This window comes from Gorilla gorilla, chromosome 18 (genome assembly GCF_029281585.2).
Source record: "Gorilla gorilla gorilla isolate KB3781 chromosome 18, NHGRI_mGorGor1-v2.1_pri, whole genome shotgun sequence".
Taxonomy (NCBI): domain Eukaryota; kingdom Metazoa; phylum Chordata; class Mammalia; order Primates; family Hominidae; genus Gorilla; species Gorilla gorilla.
The window spans coordinates 101,140,640-101,153,658 of record NC_073242.2 but is presented as its reverse complement, the minus strand read 5'-3'; the positions used below and the strand labels follow the sequence as shown (position 1 = coordinate 101,153,658).

The 13,019-nt window shown below is 40.5% G+C and overlaps 1 protein-coding gene across 5 annotated transcripts in view; it reads left to right on the top strand.

Annotated features, from left to right (window-relative positions):
- Positions 1 to 13,019, top strand: part of PHLPP2 (PH domain and leucine rich repeat protein phosphatase 2) — a 79,017-nt gene that overhangs the window by 29,308 nt on the left and 36,690 nt on the right. For 4 of the 5 annotated variants that reach the window (XM_031002881.3, XM_031002880.3, XM_031002879.3 and 1 more), the window contains 3 exons: positions 3,559 to 3,749; positions 9,675 to 9,800; positions 12,386 to 12,540. In XM_031002881.3, the coding sequence (XP_030858741.1) occupies positions 3,559 to 3,749; positions 9,675 to 9,800; positions 12,386 to 12,540 (472 nt within the window). The remainder of the gene's footprint in view (positions 1 to 3,558; positions 3,750 to 9,674; positions 9,801 to 12,385; positions 12,541 to 13,019) is intronic. The other variant, XM_055366425.2, reaches the window with a different exon arrangement.

The window sequence follows — 13,019 nt, the reverse complement described above, 5'->3', positions numbered from 1 at the left end:
TTTTAGCAGAGATGGGATTTCACCATGTTGGTCACGCTGGTCTCAAACTCTTGACCTCAGGTGATCCAGCCAGTCAATTTAAAAAATTATTTTATTTTATTTTATTATTTTTGAGACAGTATTGCTCTGTCACCCAGGCTGGAGTGCAGTGGCATGATCTCAGCTCACTGCCACTTCTACCTCCCTGGTGCAATCGATTCTCCTGCCTCAGCCTCCCGAGTAGCTGAGATTACAGGTGCCTGCTACCACGCCCAGCTAATTGTTGTGTTTTTAGTAGAGATGGGGATTTTGCCATGTTGGCCAGACTGGTCTTGAACTCCTGGCCTCAAGTGATCCAACTGCCCGGGCCTCCCAAAGTGCTGGGATTACAGGTGTAAGCCACTACACCTGGCCAGATTTTTACTAATATACATATATGATATATTTTGCTAGCTGATAGGAAAGTTTTCTGTCCCTGTTCTCTGGAAAATCAGAGATGTCAAGAAATTGGGGGAAGTCTTTGTGAAGAAGTTGTATTTGGGTTGGTTCTTTAAAAATTGACAACATTTCACTAAGCAGAAATGAAAAAGAAGGCAGCCGTGGGAGATTAAAAATTTCATTGCATGTTCGTGAATCACAGTTAATTTGAGTCCAGATTGTTTTGGGCCATGGGTGCTCCATCAGGAGTTTAGCTGTCATTTGGCAGATGGTAGCAGGAAGTGATGGGATCCAAGTGAGCCCAGGGAAGATCAGTCTGGTGCCAGTGTGGATAGTGATTCAGGTGTGAATTGATAAGGATCTGAACTAGGGAATAGGAAGGAATTGTTCATGTGAGAGACTTCTTGAAGGAGTAATCAGTAAGACTTAATGATTGATTGAAAAGAGAAGTTGAGAAAGTGAACCCAAGAGTTGAAGCTGCTTCTGAGGTTTTGAGCATGGGTGACTTCAGGAGATGAGCTTGAGTTGTGAGAAGGAGCTGCTGCTGTACAGGGATGATGATGACTTGGTTTAGGCATGTTGATCTTTTTTTTCTTTTGTGAGACAGAGTCTCGCTTTGTCCCCCAGGCTGGAGTGCAATGGTGCGATCTCAGCTCACTGCAACCTCCGCCTCCTGGGTTCAAGCTATTCTTCTGCCTCAGCCTCCTGAGTAGCTGGGATTACAGGCATTACGCCACCATGCCTGGCTAATTTTTGTATTTTTAGTAGAGATGGGGTTTCCATGTTGGTCAGGCTGGTGTTGAACTTCTGACCTCGTGATCTGCCCGCCTCAGCCTCCCAAAGTGCTGGGATTACAGGCATAAGCCACTGCTCCTGGCCAGGCATGTTGAATTTTAAGTGATGGTAAACATGTAGTTGGAGATATCTGGATAGTTGGAAATGTGGAACTAGAACTTAGGAATATAGAACTGGGAGAACCAAACTCTCTGAGGAAGGTGGAATTTAGAATACAGTCAGTCGTCCATATCCACAATGGATCAAAAATATTAAAAAAAAACAAAGAAAAATATGGCATAACAGCTATTTACTTAACATTTACATTGTTTTAGATATTATAAGTAATCTAGAGATTATTCAAATTATACAGGAAGATGTGCGTAGGTTATATGCAAATACCATTTCATTTTATATAAGAGACTATAGCATCTGTGGATTTTGGTATCCTTGGGGAGGTCCTGGAATCAATCACTTGCCAATACCAAGGAATGACTGTATAGATGAAACGATTGACCTAGAATAGAAGGAGAAATGCTTATCCTGTATAGTGTATTAATATACAAAGTTTTATTGAATAATACAATTTTAAGGCTTTGAAGTAATCTAGCTCATTTCCTCATATTGTATATGGGAAACACATGGTTAAATAGGCAAAGTGATACCTAAGTTAAATAGGCAAAGTGATACCTAATTTAAATAGGCAAAGTGATACCTAATTGTATAAACAATTAAGTGGCCAGGCGCGGTCGCTCACACTTGTAATCCCAGCACTTTGGGAGGCCAAGGCGGGCGGATCACGAGGTCAGGAGATCGAGACCATCCTGGCTAACACAGTGAAACCCCGTCTCTACTAAAAATACAAAATATTAGCCGGGCGTGTTGGCGGGCGCTTGTAGTCCCAGCTACTCCGGAGGCTGAGGCAGGAGAATGGCATGAAGCTGGGAGGCGGGGCTTGCAGTGAGCCGAGATTGCGCCACTGCACTCCAACCTGGGCGACAGAGCAAGACTCCGTCTCAAAAAAAAAAAAAAAATTATGTAATAATACCAGGAGTACCAGTCTTTCCAACTTCTGGGTTACTGTTTGGACCACCTCATACTGCTACTCCTGCTCATTTCTGTGTATAGTTAGTTGTCCCTTTTTTTTGTTTTTTGTTTTTTGTTTTTAAGACACAGGGTCTTACTGTGATGTCCAGGTTGGCCTTGAACTCCTGGGCTCAAACAGTCTTCCTGCCTCAGCCTCCTGAGTACCTGGGACTACAGGTGCACACTTCTTTTAATAGTGCTCTTACCAAGAACTTCACGTCTTTTCCGTTATTATGTGCTGTTTTGTTCACTGTATCTCAGTCATGAAGGCCTCTGATGAGAAGTAGAATTTCCACCACCACGATCGGAATAGTTGATTGAAGTACCACCCATAAGCTTTTCCATATTAGTGGCAGAGAGATGGAGGATTATGTACAAAATTAGAGTACTCATATAGTTACTAATTTCTTCCTTCTAGGGTAGATTAGTAACAATAGTGGTTGTCATTTATTCCATGTTCTTTTTGTACCTAAAACTATGCTTAGTATTTTATATTCCTTATCTTACTTTTTTTTTTTTTTTTTTTTTTGAGACAGAGTCTTGCTCTGTCGCCCAGGCTGGAGTGCAGTGGTATGATCTTAGCTCACTGCAAGCTCTGCCTTCTGGGTTCACGCCATTCTCCTGCCTCAGCTTCCTGAGCAGCTGGGACTACAGGTGTCCGCCACCATGCCCGGCTAATTTTTTTTGTTTTTGTATTTTTAGTAGAGACGGGGTTTCACTGTGCTAGCCAGGATGGTCTCGATCTCCTGACCTTGTGATATGCCCGCCTTGGCCCCCGCAAAGTGCTGGGATTGTAGGCGGGAGCCACTGCAGCTGGCCATCTTACTTAATTTTTATAAGAATCCCCAGAAGGTAGGTTGTGTTAAGATTCAAACTGTATAAATGAGTAAAGTAAAGCATAATGAGAATAAATAGTTCAAGGAAACAAAGTGACAGAACCAGCATTCAAATTCAAGTATATCTGACTTCAGAGTTCATGATCTTAACCACTCTACCATACTGCCTTTCTCTGGGTACATAGGAGATATGGCTGTTGGAAGAAGGGTTAATGTAACAATGGCATCCAAAGTACAATTTTGCTTCATAGACCAAAATTCACAGGTACTCCTACTGTATATAATTCATTGATGGACTAGATCTAATTTTGTCTTAACTATATTGCTTGGTTACTTATATCTATAAATAAGGTTGTTGAATGTTGACACACAATGCTTTCTTTTTCCATTTCTGTATTCTTACACTACTTTAATGGTGGATTCTGAAGTATTGTTTACTTTTCAGAAAAACCATGCCACATGGATCATTTGGATCGAATCCTATTGTCTGGCATCTATAATGTACGCAAGGGAAAGACCCAGCTGCATAAGTGGGCTGAGCGCCTAGTTGTCCTCTGTGGTACCTGCCTTATCGTTTCCTCAGTGAAAGATTGTCAAACTGGAAAGATGCACATTTTGCCTCTGGTTGGTGGAAAGGTAAGACTCACAAAGATGAATTATTTTTCATTTGATCATCTTAATTAAGAAAATATCACATAATGCTTTTCATAGCTTTTGTTCATATCTTTTCAAAGAAGCCAGTATGGGCATTATTAAAGATTATATCAGAGACTGTTTCAGAGGTTCAGAGGCTATTATGCCCCAAATCCTGTTGCAGAACTATCTGTTCAAGATATCCCCACCTCCGCTGCTAGGCATTAGATTCTGGGGCTCACAATAGCCAAAGTAGACAGTGGATGCTACCATTAGAAGCTGCCTTTGGAAATTAGAAGTAGCTGCCAGCATCCATCACCAAATAGATTCTTTCTGGGTTTTTTTTCCCCCCAATTAAATTAAAATTCAGAGTCTGAGGTAGTCATAAGGTGTGATCCAGCAGCCAGGGAGCCATGCCATTTCTTCCATCTGTCCTAGAGGAGTCTCCATCCCAGGAAAGGAGTTCACTTGTTAGTCAAACAGAATGAATGACAAATGACCATAAACAGATATGTTAATATTTTTAGGAAGCTATCTATACATGATTTTACTCTGTTTTGAATCTTGACTGTCATAAACCAATCTGAGTTTGTCTGGAAGACTTCCAGACAAAATTACCTCATGAATTCACACTTTGGATCAGGCATCCATTCTGATCCAAATACACAGCAATATTGATAGAATACATGTATGAAAAAGATAAATAAGCTGGGTGTGATAGCTTGTGCCTGTAATCCCAGCTACTCAGGAGGCTGAGGTGGGAGGATCACTTGAGGCCAGGAGTTTGAAACCAGCCTGAGCAACATTAGCAAGACCCTGTCTTGGCCGGGCGCGGTGGCTTGTGCCTGTAATCCTAGCACTTTGGGAGGCCTAGGTGGGCGGATCACTTGAGGTCAGGAGTTCAAAACCAGCCTGGCCAACATAGTGAAACCCCGTCTCTACTAAAAATAATTTTAAAAAATTAACTGGGCGTGGTGGTGGGCGCCTGTAATCCCAGCTACTTGGGAGGCTGAGGCAGGAGAATCGCTTGAACCTGGGAGGCGGAGGTTGTAGTGAGCCAAGATCATGCCATTGCACCCCAGCCTGGGAGACAGAGCAAGACTTCGTCTCAAAAAAAAAAAAAAAAAAAAAAAAGCCAGGTGTAGTGGTGTGGCGCCTGAAGTCTCAACTGCTTGGGAGGTTGAGGTGGGAGGAGGATGGCTTGAGCCCAGCAGTTCGAGTTGCTGTGAGCTGTGATCGTGCTACCGTATCCTAGCCTTATGTGACAGAGTGAGTCCCTGTCTCTTAAAAAAAATAATAATAAATAAAAATACGAAAAGACCTAGCTGAGCTTAGAAATACAGAATAGAAACATAAAATGATCAGAAGGTCTGTGGGCCTCCTGGGCTCTGGGTCTGAAAGGTTGTGGCAGCCTCGGAGTTTGGCTCTTATAAGTATTTAGTAATAGTTTTCTGCTCATAATGGGGGTCCTGGGTTAGTCTTACGGCCTAATGTCAGGCTGATTGGCATCTTTTGTTTCTGCAAGAAAGCTAAAACAATAACTGCCATTAAGCACTGACTGAAACCAAGGCTTATTTCTAGCTGTGGTCCTAAAGAGGTGGGAGAATCCAGTTACATGGCCTTTGACCAGGAAATGAATGAAATCCCTACTAGTTTAATGAATGATTGTTTGTAACTCCAGTATCAACCATGGGGCAGGAACCCACCACTGTCAGTATGAGGTCTTAGGGGCTGAAGGACAAAGTGAAAGTAAGTAGAGTTGCTTGAGAGGGAAAGAGTGAATGAGGACAAGGTTGGGGATTGGTGGAGAGGAAGCAGCAGATAGGGTGAGAGAGAAAATGAACCTACCATTCAAATGAACCTGAAATGTAAACTCCCTCTCACACACATACATAAAAAACAAAACAAAACAAAACAAAACCCCACAGAGAAATTTAATACTAGGGAGGATTTCCACAAACTCAACCATCAGAAGATAAACTCACTTCAGATTGAAATGGAAATAAATGAGCAAATATCTTGAAAATAAATGTGTTTAGAATTTTCTAAGAGAGAATGGAAGAACAAAAATGGAAAACAAATTCAGAAATAAGAATATCTGCCTATGAAAGAGCCAAGTAGAATATTGGAAATAAAAATACAGTTACTAAAATTTAAAACTTAAGTGGTTAAACTCTAGATCAGATAAAGAGAATTGATGAAGAGTAATTTTGTGTCTTCTGTTTGCTAATAGAATTTTGTTCAGGGTAGCAATATGCCCAGGATCAAAAACTAAATCTTCCAGCGGAACCCTCTTGTAGCTACTGAGATGTACACAGAAGTTTCCTGGAAGGACTTTTGGAAAAGCTCTTTAAAATGGGATAGACTTTTAAAGAGCTTGACCTTTAAAGGTCATAAAGGGATGGCTTGACCCTTTGCCAGTTCCTCATTGTCAGAGGTGGAGCAGTCATACGATGACTATGAGTTGGCAAGCATATGTCCAGTGTAGCGTTTGAGGAAGAAGGAGCCTGGGTCCTTGCTGGCCTATGGAGCTGTTAGGCTAGTCCTGGACTGACTCCTCTATTTTTTTTTAAGCCACTGTTTAGTAGCTGAATGTAATTAACTGATGTACTGAAGAATTTCACAGATAAAAACTATAAAAGAACCCTTCAGAAAGGCTCTGGTATACATCTAATAGGAGTTCTAGAGAAGAGAGAGGAAGAGAAAAGAGAAATAATATCTGAAAAAATAATAGCTGAACATTTTCTAGAAGTGAAGACAAAATGAGTGTTTAGATGTGGCAATGTGTTTATTAAGTAAAATGTGATATACTCGGGATAAGAGGATAGAGACATCAAATAATCTTAAAATTTATTAGGAAAATTTAACAATAGCCACTAAAATTAGAGGAGGAAAAGAGAATATAGAAGACTTTGTAACGCTAAAATAAGGCAAGAAGAATTGAGAAAAAGGAGCAAAATAGCATATTAAATTTTCACAAATTATAGTGATAGTAATAAATCCGAATGTATCAGTAATCATAATGATTGTGATAGTCAGATGTTATTTTAAATACTATTTGCTGTTCATAAGAGACATAATTAAAACTTACTCTTAGAAGGTTGAAGGTGAAATGATGAAAGAATATATACTCATCAAATAGCAATCAAAAGAAAATTGGTGTGGTTATATTAATAGCATATGAGACATTTATATGAAAGTTTATGTGCAACAAAGGACTTGTATTCAGAATATATAAGGAACTTTTGCAACTAAGTAACGAAAAGACAAACCCAGTAAAAAACTGGGCCAAAGATTTGAAGAGACCTGTCACCAAAGCAGATATACAGGTAACAAACACATGAAAAGATCTTCAACCTCAGTCATTAGGGAAATGCAAATAAAAATAATAGTGAGATACTGCACACCGCTAGAATGGCTGAAATTAAAAGACTGATGAATAACAAGTTTGGCAAAGATGCGGAGCAACTGGAACATTCATACATCATGGTAGGAATGAAGTTACTTTGCAAAACAGTTATTCATTTTTTGTAAAATTAAACGTGTGCTTTTCGAATAACCCAGCAATTCTGTTTCTAGTTTTTATCCAAAAGAAATGAACATATGTTCTTTAAAAGACTTGTACATGAATGTTCATAGCAGCTTTATTCATAATGGCTAAAAACTAGAAACAAATGTTCACTGACTTGTGAATTGATAAACAAATGTGATATATCTATACCAGGAAATACTGCTAAGCGAAAAAAAAAAAAAGGGAAAGAACTGCTGATACAAGAACAAGGATAAATCTTAACAGCATAATTCTGAGTGAAAGAAGCCAGATACAAAAGTCTATTTATTGAATTATTCAATTTATATGAAATTCTGAAAAAGGCAAAAAATTGTGATAGAAAACAGATCAATGATTGCCAGGGCATGGTGGGGAGGGGGCTGACTGTAAAGGAGCACAGAGGAAAGTTTGGGGGCCACGGGGTTGCACACTGTATTTATTCATTTATAAAAACTCATGAAATTGGTTACTTAGTGAATTAAAAAAAAATCAAGGCCAGGCATGGCACAGTGGCTCACACCTGTAATCCTAGCACTTTGGGAGGCTGAGGCAGGAGAATTGTTTGAGTCTAGGAGTTCAAGACCAGCCTGGGCAACATAAATGGGACTCTGTCTCTACAAAAAAATAAAAAATTAGCCAGGAACAGTGGCAGACACTTGTAGTCCTTGCTACTCAGGAAGCTAAGGCGGGAGGATCACTTGAACCCGTAAGGTTGAGACTGCATTGAGCCATGATCACGCCATTGTACTCCAGCCTGGGTGAAGAGTGACCTGTCTCAAAAAAATACAACAAAGACCAGTGAATTTTATTTTAGGTTATACCTCAGTAAGACTGATCCCCAAAAGGACTTTTTTGTGTGTGTGTTTGAGACAGAGTCTCGCTCTGTCACCCGGGCTGGAGTGCAGTGGCACGATCTCAGCTCACTGCAGCCTCCACCTCCTGGATTCAAGCAGTTCTCGTGCCTCAGCCTCCCAAGTAGCTGGGCCAAAAGGACTTTAATACAAAAAGCATTAGTAGGGATAAAGAGACTCATTACAAAATGATAAAAGGAACATTTTTACCATGAATATTTAATAATTCCAAAGTTATATATATGTAACAATATAATTTCAACATCTGTAATACAGAAATTAAAATAATTACTCAGGGAAGTTGACAAATTAACTTACAGTGAGAGATTTACAGATCTGTCTCAGTGTTTGACATTATATGATTCTCTGTACTTTTCAATGTCAAGCATTCCAAAATAAAATATTTAAAAGATTATGCTAAAACAATCAGTATCTATTCTTCATTTCAATAATATTCTTTATTTTGACACAGACTCATTCAGTTGCAATGATTTGTTACTAATGAAAAATGGTTATGTTGTATCACAATTTAATATTGTGAAAATTATTTAATTTTAATGAATCTTTTTAATATGATTCTCTTTTCTGGAAGTATTTTGTTTCTGCCGCTTGGTTCAATCTTCAGTTGGCACAGAAACCTAATGTAAGTTTCCATCTGATTTGCCAAGCTGTGACGTAACAAAGTGAGATACCAGACAAAAAGATGTAAGTGGTTCCATGACTATAAAAAGACTGCTTCCTCATCAAAGCTATATAGGTTGAGTTGTTGGAATTTGGGGGAGAATTTCTTTTTTTGTTTGAGACGGAGTCTCGCACTGTTGCCCGGACTGGTGTGCAGTGACGCGATCTTAGCTTGCTGCAACCTCCGCCCCCTGGGTTCAAGCGATTCTCCTGCCTCAGCCTCCCAAGTAGCTGGGATTACAGGAGCCCGTGACCACACCCGGCTAATTTTTTGTATTTTTAGTAGAGACAGGGTTTCACTATGTTGATCAGGCTCGCCTCGAACTCCTGACCTCGTGATCCGCCCGCCTCGGCCTCCCAAAGTGCTGGGATTACAGGCGTGAGCCACCACGCCTGGCCGAGAATTTCTTTAAGGAGCTATTTTTGTGCTGTGAATTCCTGCCACCACTCCAATAGGAATGGGGGAGGTTTTTGCCTCTTTTCTCAAGCCTAGTAAAAGAGATTTGAATTGGAGTGAAGAGGACTTGTTAAGAGTTCCGTGCAGTAAGGGGGACATAGTGGACTGGTATCCTGCTTCCTGACCCGCAAGTCCTGAGGACAAGAGGTGCTACCCAGCTGCTGGTGATAGAGCAAAAGCACAGCTAATGTGTTGGGATCATTGTGTACTCCTTGGGTGTGTTCATGTGTGACCCATTGGCAGATGGAGGGGGACAAGGAGGGAGAGAGAAAAAATAAAAAATAACTATTTTTAAAAATTCAGTTGTTCGTCTTGTGATTGCCTTTTGCTTTTTGACTTAGGATTTTTTTTTTTTAGTGGTTCTGGTTTTCTCCCCTCCTCTTCTTCAGATAGAAGAAGTGAAGCGACGGCAATACTCCCTTGCTTTCAGCTCAGCAGGAGCCCAAGCTCAGACCTATCATGTCAGCTTCGAGACTTTGGCCGAGTACCAGCGATGGCAACGGCAAGCATCCAAGGTGAAAAGTGGTAGGATGTTCTGATGTGGAGATAAGAATAGAGAACCCTAGGCCGGGCGTGGTGGCTCACGTCTGTAATCCCAGCAATTTGGGAGGCCGAGGCGGATGGATCACCTGAGGTTGGGAGTTCGAGACCAGTCTGACCAACATGGTGAAACCCTGTCTCTACTAAAATACAAAAAATTAGCTGGGTGTGGTGGCGCGCACATGTAGTCCCAGCTACTCAGAAGGCTGAGACAGGCGAATCGCTTGAATCCGGGAGGTAGAGGTTGCAGTGAGCCAACGTCGCGCCACTGCACTCCAGCCTGATGACAGAGCAAGACTCTATCTCAAAAAAAAAAAAAAAAAAAAAAGAGTACCCCAAGAGAAATGTATTTTGAAACTGATGGCCGGGTGCAGTGGCTCATGCATGTAATCCCAGCACTTTGGGAGGCTGGGGCAGGTGGATCACCTGAGGTCGGGAGTTTCAGACCAGCCTGACCAACATGGAGAAACCCCGTCTCTACTAAAAATACAAAATTAGCGGGGTGTAGTGGCACATGCCTGTAATCCCAGCTACTCGGGAGGCTGAGCTGCAGGAGAATCGCTTGAACCCAGGAGGCGGAGATTGCAGTGAGCCAAGATCATTCCATTGCACTCCAGCCTGGGCAACAAGAGCAAAAGTCCGTCTGAAAAAAAAAAACAAAAGACAAGAAAAGAAACTGAACTTATTCCCAAGATAGCAAATTATAATTTTTAATTTCCTTTCTAGGCCTTTTCTGAGTATATAATGAGTAAAATCATGGAGTTCCACCAGGTCTTTAACTTATCTATATATGCATAGTACAAAATGCTGTCAAAAATGTTTGCAGGTGCATTTTCCTCTGTACTGTCTGTGGGAGTTAGGGCCTTAGAAGGAATTAAGACACAAAGAGATTTGACCTTTGAAGGAATTGAGATACAATGAGATTTAAATGACCTTCCCTCAACCGTAATAGTCAGTGATAGATGGATTCATTCCATAACTTGGGTCCCAGTGCTTCTTGGTCTGCATATGTTCAGAACAGCCTTGGTGAACGACTTCAAATGTGCAGTTATGGATGGGACAGTGACCTCTAATGCTGCCACAAACCATTATTCCTATATGCCAAGGATAATTAGTCTTTCAACATAATTTCTGCACTTTAGCCTTTGAAAAGCAATAAAGTGTATTGTGATTTCCAAATTCTCTTTTTCTTCTAGCCATCTTTGCAGGATTTTGTATAAGAGATTGTTATAGTATAAGGACATGCCATCAAAACATGAATGACTTTTCTTTTTCTTTTTTTTTTTGGAGAGAGTCTCACTGTCACCCAGGCTGGAGTGCAGTGGTACAGTCTTGGCTCACTACAACCTTTGTCTCCTGGGTTCAAGCAGTTCTCCTGCCTCAGCCTCTGGAGTAGCTGGGATTACAGGTGTGCGCCATCACGCCCAGCTAATCTTTGTATTTTTAGTAGAGACAGGGTTTCACCATGTTGGCCAGGCTGGTCTCCAACTCCTGACCTCAGGTGATCCGCCCGCCTTGGCTTCCCAAAGTGCTGGATTATGGTGTGAGCCACCACGCCTAGCCATGAATGACTTTTCTAGTGATATATTGTTTCTTTTTTTAGATCAATTTTTATAACCCGTATTATATTAGCATACTATTATAGAACTATCAAGCTTGTTTTGATTTTATTGACTATTTTACAGTTATATTGTGTTGGCTATAAAATCTGCTCTAAATAAAACTAGTCCCAGTTTTAAGTACCTATTCCATTCTTCTGCCCTTTTAAAGAGAAGTTAATATTTTTTTGAGTGTCTTTTGCATGTTTAGCAGTGTGCTGTGTGCTTGGTTATTTACTTTTATCCTCAAAACAGATGAAGAAACTGCTGATAAGTAGCAGAGCTAGTGTGGCTACAGAAGGCCATGTCTTTTCATGTCACACTGCCTCTTAAAGTTTTTTCCATTTATTTCGAATCATCTTAAGATAACTTCTTGCGACCGGGTGCTGTGACTCACGCCTGTAATCCCAGCACTTTGGGAGGTTGAGGTGGGTGGATTACCTGAGGTCAGGAGTTCGAAACCAGCCTGGCCAACATGGTGAAACCCCGTCTCTACTAAAAATACAAAAATTAGCCTGGCGTGGTGGCACAGGAGAATTGCTTGAGCCCAGGAGACGGAGGATGCAGTAAGCTGAGATCGTGCCACTGCACTCCAGCCTGGCTGACAGAGCAAGACTCTGTCTCAAAAAAAAAAAAAAAAAAAAAAAACCCAAAAACAAAACAAACAAAAAAGATTACTTCTTGCATGAAGTGTTAACTTTCCATCTTTAATGATATGTGTTTTTTTTTAACCTTGTACTTATAGAGACTTTATAATTTATACCCTTGTTTTTCAAGCAGCTTATGGTTTTAGGAAAAAGTAAAAATTAACTGGTATTTATAAATGAATAATTGGATCTTATTGCCTTTTTTTTTCCTATCTTTTTAATTAGTGTCTTTTTGTGTAAATGCCATTCCATTCTTTGCTGGGTGATAGACATCCAGTACTAGCTCAGAAGGCTCTTCTCTTTGACATTATTCAGGTGGTGTCCCAGCGAATCAGTACCGTGGATCTCTCGTGTTACAGCCTCGAGGAGGTTCCTGAGCATCTCTTCTATAGTCAAGATATTACCTACCTCAACTTGCGACACAACTTCATGCAGTTAGAAAGACCCGGAGGCCTCGATACACTCTACAAGTATGTGGAGAATGGGTTTCCAGACTAACCTGTTAAAACCAACTCATAATCAGTATCTTATGGCTTCTACCTGCTACCATTGTATGTATATTCTAAAATTTCCCCTCCGTTTTGAAGAGGAAGTGAAAATGTTTATTCACAGAGTTCTTCTACCTGCCCTTTCCCCCCATAAAACAGAAGATTGATGTAAATGTTCTGTGAGCTTCTGTTGATCTGGGTAATCTTTTCATGTGAATCATTGACACTGATGTATGATCTGCTGCCAAGTTAGTTACATCAAGAGATTTAGTATACGGGAAATTTTTGAATTAGAAGTATAAAATTTCAATAACTTAAAGGAGATAGGCCTAATTATAAGAATTTCACTCTGAGAGACAAGGCTCTATCTTCCCTTTGTACCTTCCACTGCCAACTCTTATGCGTTTAGTCAGCTGTGAAGCTTCTCTGTTCTAATACAGGAACCATTTTAGCCCTACAGT